Here is a 20,079-nt window from a genome sequence, read left to right on the forward strand (position 1 = left end):
CTAGGGATAGGGAGGAGGGAGGACATTCTCAGCCCTGAAAGAGGGGCTTTTCTGGGCTTCAATTAAGGGGGAACTGCAGAAGGATGTTTCCAGAAGGAAATTTCTGCAAAACCCACACAGAAGCTCCATTTGAAGAGCCAGACACAGTGGCTAGTGAAGAGGCAACAACATCCTGCTGTGCTTGGAACAGCCCAGTCTAGGGAAAAGGAGAAAGTTTAATACCATTGAGTACTTTGGAGTTTGGGCTGGACGTTTTACCTATGGAAATATAATTGTTTTTACAACTAGAGATGAACAGAGGACTTTTCATTTTTGTGAATGATTGGGAAAGTTTTGGAACAGATTTTATCCATGAGAAGGAATGAATAGACTTCTGAATGGATTGGAAGCACAGTAAAGAATATTATTTTGCTGCTTGTGCTCCCAATTTGGAGCCCTACTTATTTGGTTAAGCTGGAGCTTGAGAACACATAATGCTTAGAATTGTTTTTTTTTTTTTAAGATTTATTTATTTATTCATACAGAACTGGGGGTACAAGTCAGAGGTACAGGGGTGGTGAGAGACTTCACCAGAGACAGAGTGGGGAGCAGAACAGGCAGATCGATGTAGTACACTGCTGAGGGGAGCAGAGGGCGGGTCAGGAGAGGTCTGCTGTGCCATGTGGTCACCTCCAGGGCCGGGGTTGGAACTCACACTGAAGCGGCTGCAACCAGCTTGCAGTGCTGTGTCCTAGCCCGTTGCGCCACCAGGGAGGGCCCTAGAATCACTGTTAAGAGATTGTGTTGAGAAATAAAAAGAGGTGAGCGAAAAGGTAGTAACCTGTAACATGCTTGTTGAAGAAAAACAACAGGGATTTAGTGGATCAGGCCAATGAGACTTTTGCTTCTCACGTTGGAATACTCTGTAGGCTGGGATAAGGAGGAACTTATTAAATATTTATTTGGGGTTTAAGGTTTGAGTAATGTTAAGCCTAGTAGTTTTGTGGATTGTCACCTCAAAGGTAAAATAAACGGAAAGTGATATTTAACAAGCTGAGTTTTCTTTTTACTGTGGTTCAAGTGCCCTTTGATGCTATTAGGGTGACTGCAATTAAACAGATTTCTTTCAGTGTATGGTTGGGTGGGAGTCATATATTATTTCTGTTGTGTGTTTAGGGTTTATTATGGGACTCCTGCTATACTTCATAAGTATGCCATCAACTCCAGGTACCAAAACACCCTAAATCATCTTGCCTTCAGCACTGGCAAAGGAGCAGGCTCTGACTCACTTGCTCTCTGTAATTCCTAAGACTTTGCCCTCCCCTCTGTGTAGCTGTACCTCTGGCAGTGTGCCTGGATCAATTATGCGTTAATCCAGACAGCAGAAAAAAGGAGGCCGTCTCTTCTGAAATAACAAAACAGACCCCAGGAGCCCACAACTGATAACTCATTGGTCAGAACTGGCTCATATTTTACCTCTGAGCTAATTACTGAATGGCAAGGGAAAAGGAATTCTCGTAGTAATATATTAACTGATTAATATATTAATTAAGAGTCAGCATCCCCTAAACACATGAATTACCAGGGAAGAGGTGATGTCTAAACCAAATAAGGGCTCTGTTAGAAAGAGGAAAAGAGAAACAGATGTGGTGTAGAGTCTTACACCTATTCCTAGAATTGCACAAATTGACTAAGTAAAAATTAGATGGTGGGAACATGGTGTATGTTGACTAACCTGCTGTGACAAAACCCCCATATATAATGGAGTACATGATAGAGAAGTGTATTTCTCTTTCATCTGTAACAGTTCAGAGGCATGTGGTCCAAAACTGGTAAAGTGGCTCTAAAAGCTTGAATGTTAGATTTGCCAAGTTGTAATAAAGAAATCCCTAAATTCAGAGATTACAGAACAAAGAAGTGTTTCTCTTGTATCACTTCAAGGAACGCTTCTGAAGTGTGTGGGTATCCCTGCTGCTTGGAGCCACTCAGGCAAACTGATCCCCCGTTCACGCTGTTCCTAGGGAATTTGCCTTGCCTATGTGTCATCTTTCCAGGTTTTGGCCAGCGAGTAGAGAAAGAGAAGATGAAGGAGGTAGGCCGATGCATAAAGGATTAGGCCAAAGTTTCATGAATTAGGTCTGCTCATTCATCGGCAAGATCTTAGCCAAGGGGGTATAACCAACTGCAAAGAGGCTGCTTGTCTGTATAGGTTGCCCTTTTAATATTATCAGCTGGATGGCTTATCAGTGAAACAGTTATTTCTTATAATTCTGGAAACTGGGAAATTCAAGATCCAGGCGTTAGTGGCGTCTGTGTGTAGTGAGGACCTGCTTTCTGGTCACCTTGTGGTCATGTCCTCACATGGAAGATGGGGCGAGGGGCTACTCTAAAGTCTCTTTCTATAGGGGCATGAATCCCAATCTTAAGACCTAATCACCTCCTCAGGGCCTCACTTCCAAATAGCATCATCCTACAATTAGGATTTCAACATATGAATTTTGGGAACAGACACTCATCTCCAGTACCTGGGAAATCAGTGTCCCTGTGCAGCTTCCAAGCTTGCTGATGTCATCACCATTGCCAATCAGCACAGAGTGGGAAAGGAGAGTTCAAACTCAGGCCAAGGGCCTGGAAAGGGCTCCCTACTTACATTCCATTGGCCTAAACAAAGTCACATAACCATACGCAATGGCGGTCAGGAGAGAGCCTTGTAATTGGAAGGACAAGTACCAGGGAAGGGAAGAAGGGATTATGGTAGACCATTGGTTGTCTCATGCAAAGGTTTCTCTCTGCCTGCTTAGTATCTTCTTCTTTAGAGACTGTTTATGTTTTGAAAAGTTTTAAATAATCGTTAAGGCCTGCTCTCACCAGCCATAAAACCTCTGAGTTTGGCTTACTTGTCATCCTTCGACAAGAGGAAAACTGATAGTAGTAGTAAGCAGTATTAATAGAATCATGAATAAAAACATTTCCAAGGGTACTGAATACAAAATATAATATGAGCTTGGCCTTCTAAAACTATTCTTAGAGTGGGATGTGTATATGTGTGTGTATAGTTGTAAATGTTTGTTATCTGAGCTTATATGTTCGACAAGTGAAAGCAACAGGCATCTTTGGAAGTATGTAGCACATTTTCTTCTTCAAGCTTTAATTCTGATACTCTGAGATGACTACTTACTTTCTCATATAGGGAAATATTCTGAGTTGTCTTTGAATATTGTTCTAAACTTAGATATTTACACTTCTATTTGCTATTTTTAGATTGTTGGGTGTCATACTTAGTAACTAGTTTAATATGGATTATAAATGCATAAGTAGATTGTATATGACCTTTTGTATATAGATAGCTTAAAATGAAATTAGGTGTCAAAAATAATTTCTAGAATCTTATGCATGGTTTTCAATAGGTTGTAAGTTCCACGAAAAGTGTTGTTTTTATCTGTTTTATTTACTGCTCCATCTCCAGCATGGGCTAGTTACTGGTACATTGTAGACACTCCGTGGATGTCTGTGAAATGCATGAATGCCATTGTAAAGTAAAATTGTTCTGAATTATCAAACCTGATTCACCTTTGCACTTAGGGAAGTGGTGTGTCTTAGGCAGTTAATGAGATGGTCTTTATTATAATGTCTCATCTTCTGAGGGAATAGCACAGCAAGCATTTGAGTTTTCCGGCTCTGTATAGCCTCAGCCAACAAATGCTATGTGTATGCAAAGAATCAGATATAATAAGTTTAACACCTATATGATAGGACTGAGCATATGCACCCAATATACAGGGATATATGGGCTGGAGAAAGGGAAATGAAACCAGTACCATTTCAATCAGAACCAACAAAAAATAAGTGTATTTTTGACATGCTTTTTCTCAAGTGGATTGGACTTTGAGTAGAATGAGAAAGAAGTAAAATAATTTGAATCCTGGAATGACTTTGGGGAGTTAGGGAGGTAGTGTTAAACTGTCTCCTAGAGACTGAATTGGCAACTTTGGACTTTTTCTGATTTATTTTCTTATAATGTAAAATATTTTCCAACCCATGTATTCCTCTGATGTTACTAAAAATGAGAGAGAGAAGCTTTTTAGAATGAACGTGATCTTAGCACATTGCTCTCCTCTGCAAATCTATTACCTTTTACAAATAGGCTCTGTGAGGTGGGATCTCATGAAAATGCAGATGAGCAAGCTCCACGTGGGAGTCACATTTGAAATGGAAGGTATTTAAGCACAGCCATAGGAGTGAATCTGTGAGGGGGCAAGATCCTAGGGGAGAGCCCTTGCTGCCTCTGGAAAGGTGCTAGTCTAAGGGCCTCGAGATAGGAGGGTGGGTGTTTTGTTCGCCTGCACTGACAAAGGGGCTACAACAGCAGTAAAGATGAGGCAGTCAGAGGTCTTAAATAGAGAAGTTTCTTTTTTTTCTGTGGTTTATAAACAAAAATTTTGAACAAGGAAGTAACAGGATGAGATCTGCATCTTCAGGGAAGCTTTCTGGAAGGAAGCAGTAGGGAGAATTAATGAGGGAAACTCCTTTGCTGGAAGATAAGTGTTTTGCATATGTATGTCCTTATGATTTTCTTTTATGAACAATAGGGAACTTTTATTAGGTTTTGGTGTTTGGTAGAGCCCTGCCCCAGTCAGCTGCCTCCCTGTGCTGAGTGGAGGGACAAAAACTGTGAGGACCAGCCTCAGATAGGCGAATAAGGAGGCCTGAGTTCTTAGTTGGGCTTGGAGACCATGAACTCCCTGGCCTTGTGTTCCTGAGAGGAGGGGAACCCCTGGTGGATAGCCAGCTCACAAAGGTCCTGCCGGCCCTCTTTGGCCACGTAGATATAGAGGACAAGCTCTTTTACTCATACTGTCCAATCTTTGGGAAGAACTCTTGAATGTTCTGTGTTGCCTCCATTTTATTACAGGTTATTAAGTGCGGATATTTTCCACACTTAAGTCAAACAAAGGGGAACAGTAACTTCCAAAAGAAGGATGAATGTCCCAGGCACGAATGCCAGCAGATGCAGCTCCTCTCTGCAGCAGGAGGGCCTCCCTCCAGGGCCTTTTTCTTGCTGGGGGGAGTTGCTATAAAGTCGGGTGGATATCCTGATGTTACCAGAATCCGGGTATGGAGTTGGAGCAGAAAGGAAGAAGAGTTTTCAAAAACTGTTTTGAACATCTGAAATATATTTGAGACATAAGGAATTTAGGGGCAAGGGAGAAGAAAAAGGAGTTGGGCAGCATGGGGATATGTTTAGAGAAGCACCGCTCCTGTCAGCAGATAGGATCACAGGAAGAGGAGCAGGGTCATCCTGGGGAGGCTCCCTCAGCCTTCATCTGTATTGTGTACTCTTTACCCAAAGATTCATAATTAGTCTAGACTTCCTGACCAGGTCAGCGGTTTTCCTGTTATACTAAGACATATGTTACATGAAATAAATGTACCGGTTGCATTTCAGGTGATAACAACAGTTCCATGAGGAGATAGCACATTGCTCGTCGTGAATGGAGCTGGTGTGAACAACTTGAGAATACATGCTGAAATGTGTTTCTGTTCTGTAAATTGAAGTTTCCAGAGCCTCTAAAATTAAAGTTCTATATATATATATGAAGAGGACAGAATCGGAGCTATGTGAAGGATAAGTTCACCCAGAGAGATCTGGCATGCAGGCTGTAATTGGAAATAGCCAAGGGGCAGTTTTCTTGAAGAGGGAGTGAAAGCTTTGCAGTAAGACTCAAGAAAAGGAAAGAGGCAGTGAGCACATGCTACACTGTTATTTTATTTTATTTTTTAAGTTTTACAGTAGTGGTGAGGAAGGCATAGATCATTACCTGGGGTATAATCATAGGGTGAACAAGTTTTTACTTTTTAAGATCAGATGTGCCCAAGGGAAAGAGTGGATTGAGAGGGGACAATGAAAGACAGAAAAAGACGGGGACTAGAGTTCAATTTTATTTAACCAACCAGTGAGAAGGACCCTTGGGGTGGCAAGCATGGTGCTGGGATACTAATGGCACAACTGTGACTGTGTTGGGTCTTGCCTTGGGAAATTTGCTGCCTAATAAAGAGCAGGAGCAAGAATAACACAAGAATAAGTAATGTCCCCTGTGTGCTGTGTGTCTGGAGCTGTGTAAGGTTCATCGCTCATTGGCTCATGTAGTCTGCACAACATGCCTATGAATGAGTTGTCATCAGTATCACCCACATTTTAAAGGAGAAGAAACTTAAACCCAGAAAGTTCAGGTAATCTGTGCAGTAGGGTTGTGAATTTCATCCAGGCCCTATATTGTTGGACCCATGTGTCACGGGGACAGATTATTACACAACAGTGCAAAGAGAAGTAACAATAGCACACAGCAGTAGCATAAGAGAGAGCTAAAATGTTCTGCGAGGAGATGCACTAGGGCAGGGAAGATTTCTGGAGGAGTAAATGAATGGCAGGAGTGGATCCAGAGGAAAGAAGCCCCTATAGAATCTATGTTGCTATTCTATGTGTTGTATATCACTGTCTGGCGCAGGAGTTCACAAAGCCTTCTTCTCTGTCCTTTTCTCTGGCCCATGCTAATTACAGAGGAGAATCACATTTGATTTTATTCATCTTTTGACTAACTATGATGGTTTTCTACAACTGCATTATCCTTTTAGGCATATTCATCTAGCCCACTGAAACCTCATTACAGTGATATTATGATATTAACTATAGAACTTTAGGTATCTGCCTATATCAGTGTATCTCTATCTGCAACTACCAGTCTATCTACCTATATATCTATGTCTGTATCTATCAATCAATCATCTATCTATCCATCCATCTTTCTATTTACTTACTGACCCACCTACCTACCTATCTGAATTCAGAAGCTAGCAGAAACTTAACTGAGATTTGAGATCCAGAGATGCTCTGGTAAAGAGCCAGAGACTTTTAAGAGGTAACTCATTGAAGATAACATTGAAGTTCCAGAAAATAAGTTCATATTTGCATTTAATGTTTATTTATCCTTTCGATGTAAGTATATGAGCTAAATAAAGGATTTAGTCCTCCAGGTTTTGGGATTCCCCCCTTCCCATTCCACCCTTGCCTATAAATTGACCCGCTCACAGTTCCTAACTCTGCCAGGAATTGCAGTCAGGACTGGGAACACCAGGAGTGCCACATTATTAGGAGACTCAAGCCTGGCAAGAGGTTTTCTGTTTTGTACATTGGTGACTGTTTAAACAAACAAACAAACACAATATTTAGTGGTTTATTTTAGGCCATATCAGAATACCCTACATCAAAATAGTTGTGTCATTGTGGCCATGTGGGAGAGTGGTTACATCAAAATGTCATGTCAACTGTTGGCAAAGGGATTATTCTTGGAAGTGAGTATGGGCGTTTGACAAAGGAAGAAGTAAATTGAAAATTACAGGATTTTTTTTTAACCCCTTTACAACAGTGTTGCTGTATCAGTCATTCCTATGGACAGGGCTGCTGTCTAAGCCCTATCCATGTTCTTGGCTCTGGAATAACCGAGCCTTACACGTAACGCCACTGCCACCCTGTGGCAATATGTTGAAGCTCACTGTGTATTACGGAAAAGTGTTTCTCATACGTATACTTTTGCACCTTATCCTTTAAATAAAAGTATAATATTATGTATTTTATCGTTTAAAAAATTATTTATTTATTCATACAGAACTGGGGTACAAACCAGAGGTTCAGGGGTGGTGAGAGGACTCACCAGAGACAAAGTGGGGAACAGAACAGGCCGACTGAGGAAGTATACTGCTGAGGGGAGCAGCTGGCGGATCAGGAGAGAGCTCCCGCACCATATGGATCATCTCCAGGGCAGGGGATTGAACTTCCACTGAAGCAGCTGCAGCCAGCTTGTAAGGGCTGCATCCTTACCTGTTGCACCACCAGCAAGGGCCGTATTTCATCTTTTTAACAGTAATTAGAAAAATACATTTATGAACATCCCCAAAGAAGTTATATATTTAAAATAGTGGCAGTGCCTGATTCTAGGAATTAACAAATAAAAGCTCACAAAATGTCTACAGTCTCAGAAAGGTAATTATCGCTATAACTTTTCTCGAGAAAATCACAAACTACTGGAGGGAACAAAGTCAATCATTAGATGGTTTATTGGTATGGAGGGTAATTAGAATCTGTTGGACAATCTATTATTTTGCTTTGAATGCATTCACTTACATAGAAGTATAAATGTACTGTATGTTAGAATTTGCAGTATTGGAAACAAACAAAACAATGAAATTAATTTTAATATATTCGGAGCCAGGCGTGGGAACCTTAGCTGCTTTACCTTGCTTCCCTGTGTATGTATTCACTCAGTTTTGGGGGAGCTGACCTAATCACTTCTCAGGGTTTCTTCATGCTACAGCATGAACAGATTTTTTTTTTTTTTTTAACAGATTACATTTCACCCTTTTTGGACAGGGACGATGTTGTCCTTGCAGTTGTAATGGAAAGCCTCTTTCATCCCTGGGTTGAACGTGGCAGGATGAAAAACTACAGAGACACAGACCCATTTAAGAGTTTCATGCTTCAGTTGACTTAACAGCCACTTATGTGCACAGCACTGGAGGAATGCCAGAGTGGGGGGTGGGGGGGCATTTCCTGTCAACATATACACCCTGTACAGCTTGAGTCAGAGAGAGACACGTAGAAGATGTGCAAGCAAACAATTACTCAGACATCTTGGGAAACTATTACTCTAAATCATATACAGGGTGGTAAACCAAAGTTACCTCAACAACAACAAAATCTATGCAAAAAAATTAAATGAAAATCATTGGAAAGTATACCAGTTACATCTGGTAAACTTAAAAGAAAATAGTGGTTGGGCCCTCCCTGGTGGCGCAGTGGGTTAAAGCACTGCACTGAGAAGCTTAAGCCATTTCCACATGAGTTCGATCCCCGCCTGCCCTGGAGGTGACCACAACGCGGCAGACCTCTCCTGACCCGCCCGCTGCTCCCCTCAGCAGTGTCCTTCGTCGATCTGCCTCTTCTGCTCCCCACTCTGTCTCTGGTGAAGCCTCTCATCGCCCCTGAGCCTCTGGCCTGGCCTGTACCCCATTTCTGTATGTACAAATAAATAAATCTTAAAAAGAAAAAAAAGAAAATAGTGGGGTTTTTTTTGAGGGTAAACACAAGACTACTTCAGACTTCTAGAACACTCTATGTCAGATTTTTATTGTGTAGATATTAAACACAATTTTATTAAATGCATGAAATCATCTTTCCTCATAATTTTGAACTGGAGCTGTAGAATCCCTCAGAGATATCCTGTAATCAAAGTACCTGGTAATAGATCCTTATTCTTTTGTTATGCAAAACTGTTTGTGGACACCCACTCCAAGTGGCAGTTTATAAAAAAGGAAATGTGATGCTGTAAATGACAGGGTGCCTATGTCCCCTTTTTACATTATCATTAAATACTTTCTAGAAACATAGCCTATCTTAGTCTTATAAGCTGGGGTATCCCTTGCTTACTGTATTGTCTTTTGGCTCCTGTCCAAAATGAAGCCCGTCATTGTACCTCTTGGTAAATCAGGTAGGTGCTAGCATGGGCTTAGGTGGTGGTGCAGGCTGGAGACCTATTAAGGGGGTTGGATGAGCAGCCAAGGGTACTCTTTGCAACCCTTCCCCCATTTCCTAGCACATAATAGTCAGTGTGGCTCCCAACTCTTCGTTTCCCTCTATTCTTTGTACATCAGCAAATAAAATTTCTCTTTTCTGTGAATGATAGTTGAGTACAGTTAGTTGGCTCTAAAGAGGAGGAAGGAAAAGACTGAGTGAACTTGCTTAGTTAATAATCCTAGATTGGACTCCCGGCTTGCTTTGGAGCAGAGCCAGTGTGGGTGGACAGAGGGCATGAATGGTATGTTGATGGGGACTCTACACACAGAAAAAGAAGCAATTTGAGTGTAGAGGTGCAATAACTCCCTACATACATACTTTTAAGAAGCTTCTTTTTTTTTTTTTTTTTTTAAGATTTATTTATTTGTTTATACAGAACTGGGGTACAGGCCAGAGGCTCAGGGGCGGCGAGAGGCTTCACCAGAGACAGAGTGGGTAGCAGAACAGGCAGATCTACGAAGTACACTGCTGAGGGGAGCAGCGGGCGGGTCAGGAGAGGTCTGCCACACCATGTGGTCACCTCCGGGGCCAGCGGGAATCGAACTCATGCGGAAGTGGCTTCAGCTTCTCAGTGCTGTGCTTTAACCCGCTGCGCCACCAGGGAGGGCCTTAAGAAGCTTCTTTATCACATTTTTAAAAGGCTTAAAACCTGGTAAGAGTTAATGATTAGACTGAGTTGTCTCGATTAAAAATGAGTGAAAAAAGACCTAAGGTGATGTGAAGAGCTATATAAAGAGTTTGTACAAATTATTATACTTAAATGTTATGTATAGGAATGTTTCTTAGATGTAGTGACAATTACAATCCCCACAAGAGGCTGATATGTGTAAGTCCCTGTGCCTGACTCTAGGCCTGCTGAATCAAAATGTGTCAGAAGAATGGAAACTGTTAATATCTCTAAAGTTCTCCAGGTATTTCATTTTGTAGTGCCAGGGTTTTGAAAAATAAGTGTATTTAATAAAACAATATACAGCATTCATATTTATGAAGAGGCTCATATTTTATTAGAAAATAAGAAATGCATGGTGATTGTGAATTAAGAGGAACTAGTGGAAATTTTGAAAAGCCAGCCTTGAAGCACTTGAACGTATGGCTGCTGAAAGTGCTTGACAGACTAAGTCAGGATGAGATCAAATGGCCTGCTTGCCAAAGCTGAAGATGGGGTGGGAGGGCAGTAATCTTTAGTATAATGTTTCTGGAAAGGTATTCTTATGTTGCAATCACACAAAAATATTTGGAAGAACTAATGAAAGGGATAAAAGCAACATTATAATAGGAAACAAATCTGCGGTATAGATTTTTAGTTTGCGGTATAGATTTTTAGTTTAGAACTTTCTCCTTCCAACATACTTCGCTTTGCATAATCCTCTTCCTTTTCATCCATTTTATCACAAAAAGGCAAGATTTCTTCTTTTTTCACACCACATTTTGAAAGGATTATGTAGTCTTTCATATCCATGGTCTCACATGTCATCACAGCACCTAGTAATATACAGTTATACGATTTCTCCTGAGATTAATGTCTATAAACTAAAAGGGCTTCTCATTAAAGAAAGCTAAATAGACTCATGATGTTAAGGTTTACCCAGGAAGGCATAGACAGCTTTCCTAGCGCTTATATGACAAAATGAATAAAAATATACATGTGGCAAAGGAAACTTGCCATATTTTAGGAGGGTGGAGTAGATAGTAGTTAAAAGAGACAGGGAAAAGAAGTGATTACAGACAAAAACAGAGTGGTCAGAATTTCCCTGACCCATGTTTTGATCAATTTGGGCTTCTCTAACAGAGATAGCAGAGTCCAGGTGGTTTAACCAACAAAAATCTATGTCTCCAAGGTCTGGAGACCTCAGTCCAAGATCTAGGCTCAGGCCATCAGTGTGTCCTGGGAGCTGATGTCCTGGTGCATAGACTTGAAGTCTGAGTTTGTGTTTCCTCCCATGGCACTGTGTGAATGAGTTCTCTGGGGTCTTTTTATATAGACTCTAAAGCCACTCACAGAGGGCTCGATCCAGATGACCCAACCTCATTCCAGATGCCCCACCTCCAAATACCTTTGTATGGAAGCTAGGATTTCAAAATATAAATTTTGGGTCAAGAAAGTGGGGTGCAGTGAACATATAAACTTTCAGTTTTTAATGAAGCTCCTCTCCGATCACAATAGTTACCATCTCTCATCCCTAAAAGTGAAGAGGTCATGCTGGGATAAGAAGAGGAGAAAATAGAGCGTCTTTTCGAATTTTTGAAGGCATCTGTAAAAACCATGAGTCATCACTGACATTTCTACTTCACCATATCAAGCTCTTCGCCACACCCAGTTGATTGCCCCAGAGTCCCTACATATGAAAATGTACATTTATCAGATCCATCAAACAGTGGCTGTTTCACTTGCAAAAAGTTCATTGTGAATGGCTGCTTGTAGGATTGTCTTCTGCTCAGGACATTAAAGTCTGTGCTATCTAAGCAACCTCAACACAGAGGCGTTTTTTAAAATTTCATGTGAATTCCTAGAGAACCTGTGTATGTGTGTGTGTGTATAATTTTAAAGAGAAGCTATTTTTGTTTGTTGGAAACACAGAGTGTGAAATAAACAATTCTGCAACTTTAAGATGCTGCACTAAAAAATATAAGGTGCATGCTCAAAACCTATATACTAGCTATTAATTCAATTTAAAAAAACAAGAAAACATTCTCAAAATGGCAACTAGATAAGAAATCTTTCAATTTTTAATGTTTGTTTTATTGAAGTATTTTTTTTCAACAATTGTTGATGAGGATGTAGAGAATAAGGAACCCTGTACACTGTTGGTGGGAATGTAAACTGGTGCAGCCACTATGGGAAACAGTATGAAGAATCTTCAGAATATTAAGAATAGGGCCCTCCCTGGTGGCACAGAGGGGTTACAGAACAGTACTGTGAAGCTCTTTGCAGCCACTAACGATCCCTGGCCAGGGAGGTGACCCCCATGGCACAGCAGACCTCTCCTGTCTTGCCCGCCACTCCCCTAAGCAGTGTATTTCAGTTAATCTGCTTGTTCTGCTCCCCACTCTGTCTTTGGTGAATCCCCTTACCACTGAACCCCAGATCTTGGATGAATAAATAAAACAGATCTTTAAATAAAACAAACAACTAATTTCATTTAACTTTTTATTTTTGATTTGTGGAAACTGGATACTTGAAGTATAGGTGAAGTCTCTATGACTTTACCAATTTTTGTAAGAGCCAAATAACACTAACTGCTATCTGCCAAATTGTGTGCTACGCGGCAGTTAAATGTAAATATTTACAGGCCTTTTTCAGAGTGAGGGAAGAATTTATCCTGTAGTTAGAAATTGGGAATAAAACAAAACAAAAATCTAATAATTGTGAGAGATTCTTAATTACAACTGTCTGATTATAACTCTTTAACTGTTAATTACTTCAATTTGTTATTCTAATTGATTGAATAGTAATATTGAATATAATCAATGTCAGGGTTTTTAAAGAATGATTCCTTTTCCTTCACAGTGTGCTTACTGATTTTGAAAATATTGTTCAGGGATCTTAGGATACAGATAGCATTTTGGACTCTGCAGCAAGCAAAACAGAGTGAAAGGACTTTAAGCTGTGGCATAGACTAGTCAGAGTTTCATTTTAGAAAATTACCGTCATAACTGTGGAGAATGAAATAAGTTCTTAATGCTTTCTTAGAACAATGCGTATAGAACTTAAATAGACCAAACATTAACTTTTCCTTATTGCCTAGAAAAGAACTTTATAAAAAATCCCAATATGCTCACTTTCATAATTGGAATTTCCAAATGATTCACTTTTGGATAATTTCTATTTTTATAGCATTTCAATACTTTAGGCTTAACAATAAAACACTCTCTAGGCCCTCCCTGGTGGTGCAACCGGTTAAAGCACAGTCCTGGGAAGCTGGCCTGGGCTGCTTCTATGCTAGTTTGATCCTTACCCGGGAGGAGACCCACATGGCGCTGCAGACCTCTCCTGGCCTGCCTGCTGCTCCCCTCAGCAGTGTACTTCATCCCTCTGCCTGTTCTGCTTGCTGGCCCTGGTGAATCCGACCTGTACCACAGTATTATATGCATACATACATACATACATACATACATATATATATATATATATTTTTTTTTAAATAATAAAACACTCTCTCTCCTGGGTGTTACCAGGTGTGGTGGTGGTATGATCACAGAACACTTGCAACTCTTGAGAAACTCTCTGGCTTCCTCTTCTCTCTCAATCTTCTGCATCTGCGGCTCAAGCCAAATGCTTAGACTTCCTTAGTTTCTTTCTTGCTCTTTCCCCCTTCATGTCTACCCTTAAACTGAATAGTCCTGCACATTAAATAATACCCCAGTTCCCTCCATTTCTTTCCCTCTCAGGGATGCTGCAAGCTTCTTTGGAGACCCCGACTCTCTGAGCATGGCAGCAGCCTCTGAATTGGCCTCTGTTTCCTTTCTCATACATTTCCCCCTCCTTACTCTCCTGCTTCAAACATTTCACTAGCTTTTGGCACTTACCCTCTCTTGACACTCTGCTTCTACTCCGGCTGTTATTTGCCCTCACAGTATCCTGTACACACTTACTTCTTCCAAGAACCTCTTACAGTTTGATGCCTGGCAAGTACTCCCTGAACTTAATAGCATAATGATTTCATAATAGGTTCTGCCATTTATTGAATATTTTCTATAACCCAGACAGTGTGCTGAGTGCTCTCCAGGCATTATCTTATAATTAAATTAGGAGCAACAATCTTGTGAAGTTGACATTATTATTCCCATATTTTAGGAGAGGAAACTGGGCCACAGAGAGTGAAGCACCTTGTCCCGGTTCATACTGTTAGTTTGGCAGAGCCTGGTTCGAAGTCTATCTGATTTGAAAGCAGGCTCTTTGCTTGTGGAATTTCAAAAGTAGTTGGTGAACATTAAATTTTAATGCTCTCACAACAATTTCCGTAGCAAGCTCTAGAAAAAAAAAATCCACTGATCATTTAACTCTTATGCAGATGACAGACGTTTCTCAGTAATTAGTGTCTGTTGATAATAAAAACAATAGTGTAAAAGTTGGGAATAAGCTCTACAGTAAAAGGTGCTTAATCTCAGCACCTAGTCATTCAGATAGCTAGTCATTGCAGATAGCTCTCAATATTTTATGTGCCAGATAATATTCTTGGTGCTGGAGATACACCAGTGTGCAACTCTGTAGCATGGATTTAACATTTTGGTTTTATAAATAGTGTTTGTTCTGGAAGTTTATGACGGCATAGTTCTTCTATGCATTCAGCATAAGTTGATCCATCTTGAACCCCATCCCAAGGGGACCTTTTGAGTCAGCCTGTAACATCTCTCCCAAGAATGCTCTCCTAGCAAGTTTAGTTTACTGAAAATGTAGTTTGCTTCTTCCTACTTTACTTTCCTTCCAATTAAAGTTGAAGATTAAACTTAATTGTATTAGATGTAATAAACTCAGGGAACTTATATTCTAATAAGGGTAGCCCAGTAAACATAACAGTTAAATGAATTACACTATATTAAAGATAGTACTGTGTGGTGGGAGGGCAGTAAGATGCTGATGGTGAAAATGCGGAGAGTCTGTTGCAGTGGAGGTTGCTGAGTTGAGTCTCACTGACATGGACAGAGATTTGAAGGAGGTAAAGGAATTAGAAAGCCGAACATATGAGGGAAGGGTATGGATGCATATTCATTTAAAAGCAAAGTGCTGTTGTGGACAGAGGGGACCACGCACAGGAGAGATAAAGTCAGAGAGTTCCAAGTATTTTGTCAGTGACCATAAAATGAATTTGTATACATTACATAGAGCACCTAGCTCAGGGTCACAGAGCCCCTGATTTCCTTTTCCAGCCACATCTCTTGCTGCTTCCCATTGTACATCCTGCCCTGCATTTATAGCTAAAGACTCTTTGAAGATGCCCCAAATATTGATGCTGTTTTAAGTCTTTCTACTTTTGTACAAATCTAAAATGCCCTTCTCTGCTCCCTTGTCATTATGATAAGCCCAAGACCCACCTTAGGCTTTCCTTTGGAAGGACTTCCTTGACTCCCTCTTGGGACCACCAGGCACAGTGTTTTGAATATGTGTTGGGTACACAGTAACACACAGCTAATGATAACTAACACTAATGTCAGCACATGGTAGGTGTCTGGTGATAGGTAAGTCCTTATAAGTTTATAATTTATGCCTCACAGCAGCTCTGTAGGAAATGTTCAGTTATTATCCCAGTGTACAGGTGAACAAATAAACTTACCTACTATCACCCGTTCACTAAGTGGTGGAAGCAGGAATTGAGCACAAGGTTTCTGACTCCAGAGCCCATGCCCTGTTAATCATTACATTATACCATTTATTGAGTACTTAGTGTATACATATTGGAGTGCATGTGTCTCCCATGCCTTTTGTGATCCCTTTGAGAAAGGGAACCTTGCCAAATTTACCCTTTTGGGGGGAGATTTGTGCCTGGTTTAACAGTGAAGAGAATGGTTGGATGGTGAGAAGGAGAAAGTGCTCTCTCGTGTAATTTGTAAAAGATGGAAAATAGCCTTCAAAATATTAGTGAGAGTGCGTTACTAATGCTGAACTGAATTTGGTTTTGGATTTTATTGTAACCATGCGGTTGTGCTTCTGCTTCTCCCCAGACCAGCATTAAAGAAGGGCAACTATTGAAGCAAACCAATTCTTTCCAGAGGTGGAAAAAACGATACTTCAAGCTTCGAGGTCGTACACTTTATTATGCAAAGGACTCAAAGGTAATTCAATGGAATATCAGCTGTAAGCAGCTTGTGTTTGTAATTAGATTAAAATTTTTGGTTCTATAAGCTGTTTTTGTTTGGGGGACTTAACTATAGAATTGCTGCTCTCTCTGTGAATTTAGTATAAATATGATCTATTTTAGTCCAAATCCCAAAGGAAGCTATTTGAGTCAATTTCCCTAAGCATAATCTTATAGGAAAGTTGTAGTGTAATTTGCTCTCTTTCTTCTTTTCTTCCAATTAAAATGAAACATTAAATGTAGCCTTGTTTGGTAGAATAAACTCAAATGTTGGATTTTTTCTTCTTTCCTTTTACTTTTGGTCTGGTAAGTCTTTCCCTGACCATGATAGACAGAATTTCTGTAGTTGCTAAGAATTCATGCTCTGGTTTCAGATATTTTACACTTTCGGTGGAGTGTCTGTGCCCGCATTTGTTGTTGAAATCGACTTAAAGTGAGCAAATGTATAGAAACAGTGTGTGACACAGAACAATCACTCAATCATGCTAGTGGTTAAGAATAAAACATAAAATGAAATCAAAGCTTATAGTATTCTTTATATGATTGTTGAATAAAATAAGAATACTGTACTTTGGGAAGAAGTAAATTAGTGATTGAGAACCACAATGTAAGAAGGATACTATAGTATTCCTTCAAAAGTAAACATTAAAATTTTTGGTACCACCCAAATGAAATTGTTATTTTGCTTATTTAAAAAATATATGGTCTGGAAATAGTAAAGTTACACACATGAAGTAAAATAAACCAACAAATCTAATTCTTCATTTATTGACTATAGAAGTAATAACCACATAAAATAATCTTGTTTTGAAAGTCATAATGTTTAAAGCTGTCCCTGATCTGGCTCCATCCTGACTTTTCACATTTATTTCTAGGCAACACTGATCCCTTGATAGCCTTCAGCCTTGACTTACCTTCCCTCAATTTCCAGCTGATCAAATTATATTGGCTTTTGTGTGTGTGTATGTATTTTCCTTTTTATTTAAAGATTTCCCTCAAAATGGTATTGATTCCAACATTCACAAGAGAACATGTTTTTCTGCTTGAGAAATCTGTGCTTTTTCATAGCATTTCCTGACCTCTTTCACTTTTAAGCTCTTACATTAAAATTGCGTCTGTTCTATCTACTGTGCCAGAATATAAATTCTTTCTCGTCGGGGAACAATTCTTCTAGTCACAATGGTTGGTTGAAGTAGACTGACTTCACCCATTGGAGATCATAGAGGAGAGATAAAAGCTGTCCTAGAAGGGGCCCTTTTTTGCAATTCTTAAAGTGCATTGTTTTATCTCCCTGACTGCAAGGATATTGCATGAGTATGAAAAAGGACCAATTGACTTTGGAAGGTTACTTTTATTTTCTAGATTTTTCCTGATCTATAAATTGCACACTTTTAAAGATTCCATGTATATGGAGTTTTAATTGCTGAAACTATTTTTAATCATGACCACTTTGTACGAATGTAAAAGAAACAGCATCTGGTTTCTGTTGAGCAGAAATTTCAATAACTGTCAACAGTATAGGACTAGTCATTTCTTCACTGAGCAAATGTGGGAATGATGTCGTTGCCTCTGTCTTAGTGGCAATGTTTTTTCAGCTTCAGCAGAATGGGAGGATGTGTGTGTAAGTGTGGCTGGTCCTATACTTAGTAACTTCCCCAGAAGTTGTGCTTGCAGAGCCCATCAGGCATTTTGCATTCAAACAACAGACCAGGGCATTGGGATTTATGTGTTAGTTGTACTTTATGGTTTTGCTTACAAAAGTATCACTCCTTTATATTTTTCTTCATGTTTTATTCTTAATTCCTGACATGACATGCTCATAAAATAATCTCGAGGAGCACTGAGTTAGGTTTTTATTTAATGTCTTTGTGATTTTTCATGTTAACAGTCTCTGATATTCGATGAAGTGGACCTCTCAGATGCCAGCGTAGCTGAAGCAAGCACAAAAAATGCTAACAACAGCTTCACGGTATGATTACAGTCTGCTAAGTCTTTACTCAGAAGCCATCGAATACCTTTATCAATTACTGACATACATGTCAACTAGTGTTCTTACCAACACGATAAACTTTAAATGCATTGTATGTAGTCATATCAAACTCCATTCTTAATTGTTTTGGTAAGCAAACCAGTGTATTGAGATGTGTTATTAAATATTTGCATATATTTTTTGTTTTATAACTTTAAATTTTGTGCTTCAGAATTTTCACTACCGCCTGAGGGTAGATATCACATAGTGTTAAAAAATTAACAAAGATGTAAGAAAAGTACTGCATTCAAACATTTTTTTAAATAATAAAAAGGGAAAAAAACTTTTCACTTCCTCACCTTTAATACTTCAACTAGCTCCATTGTCCTTGAATATTCAAAAGGTTTGTTTTTTACTTTCTATCTGCAAACTATATCCTCTTTTTCTTCTATTTTGACATTAGTTGATATAGTTCAAGACTTTATTTTTTCTTACTTAGGTAATTCATTTGATAACTATTAAATGCTTTCTGTACAGGTAACTCTTACATTGCAGAGCACACTATTTGAAGACCTCATAGGCACATCATAGTAGGACAGCGTGTATCTCTGATCCACCTGCAAGTGATGCACGGCCGTGTCTCCAATTCTACTGTTACTAGTAGTTGTTTGTCCAGATACACCCACTCATGGTTGAAATTCAGCCATTTCTGCAAAGCTTATCTCAGATTTCCCATTCTTCTATAGCTTTCATTCAAAAAAGTATGAATTGAGAACCTTCTGGATGCCAGGCACTCATGATAAGTACAGGAGATTCCAATGTGAATAAAAATGTATTTGTCACTTCCTTCAGTGAGGTTAGCTTAGCGTTTTTGTTGTAACTCCATACTCCTGTGCTCCTCTGAGATGCCTTGTTGTTGCCTCCACACTACCAGTCCCCACTCTGGGAAGCTACCACTGCTGACAGTTGTGTGGCCCTCCCCCAGGGCAGGCAGCATGGACACAGGAGGGTCTGAGGAAGGTTGCAAACAGCTTTTGAAGGTTTGAAGCAAGCAAACAAAGATTTCATCTTACTGGTTTATGGCCATGTGAGATAATTCATGGTGTAGATATTCCTGCCCTTCCACCTCCCCAGGGAGAACGTAGTTTGAGGAAAGCCAAGAATAGAATCCTGGGAAAATGTTAAATTTTAAGGTTTGACCAATAAAGACTGAGTGAGAGAGCAATCTGAAGTGTATAAGGAGCATCGGGAGGCAGTGATATAAAAAACTAATGGAGGAAAGTTTCAGGACGGAAGTTGTTAAACATCAAATACTGTAGAAAGGTCAAGTCAAAGAAGAAATGAAAAGCGTTTGCTGAATTTGCTAACTGGGGAGGTCAGTTGGTTGGTTAAGCCGATGTGAATAGTTTAAGTGGAGGAGTGCCATAAATTAGTCTGCACTGTGGGCCAAAGTGGAAAGGCAGTGGGGAGCAGGAGACATTACTTTGTCTAAAAGCTTGGCTGTTAAGAAGGAACAGGTAGAACTAGAAGAATGTTCTGGCTTTACTTTTGGTTTTTGTGTGATTCTTTTGTTTTGTTTTAAAAAATGGGTTTTGAGTATATATCAGTAAATAATTTTGGAATTCAAAGTTGAAGCCTCCAGAGAGAGAATAATTGACAGAACATGATTACTGAAGGGCTGAAGGGCGAAGGAACAGGAGCTAGGGTGA

The 20,079-nt window shown here is 39.7% G+C and overlaps 1 protein-coding gene across 2 annotated transcripts in view; it reads left to right on the plus strand.

Annotated features, from left to right (window-relative positions):
* DGKH (diacylglycerol kinase, eta) overlaps positions 1 to 20,079 on the plus strand; it is a 143,903-nt gene that overhangs the window by 33,801 nt on the left and 90,023 nt on the right. For both annotated transcript variants that reach the window (XM_004680126.2, XM_004680127.2), the window contains exons 2-3: positions 16,268 to 16,378; positions 18,290 to 18,370. In XM_004680126.2, the coding sequence (XP_004680183.1) occupies positions 16,268 to 16,378; positions 18,290 to 18,370 (192 nt within the window). The remainder of the gene's footprint in view (positions 1 to 16,267; positions 16,379 to 18,289; positions 18,371 to 20,079) is intronic.

Source organism: Condylura cristata, unplaced genomic scaffold (genome assembly GCF_000260355.1).
Source record: "Condylura cristata isolate star-nosed mole 26May11 unplaced genomic scaffold, ConCri1.0 scaffold00010, whole genome shotgun sequence".
Lineage (NCBI taxonomy): Eukaryota > Metazoa > Chordata > Mammalia > Eulipotyphla > Talpidae > Condylura > Condylura cristata.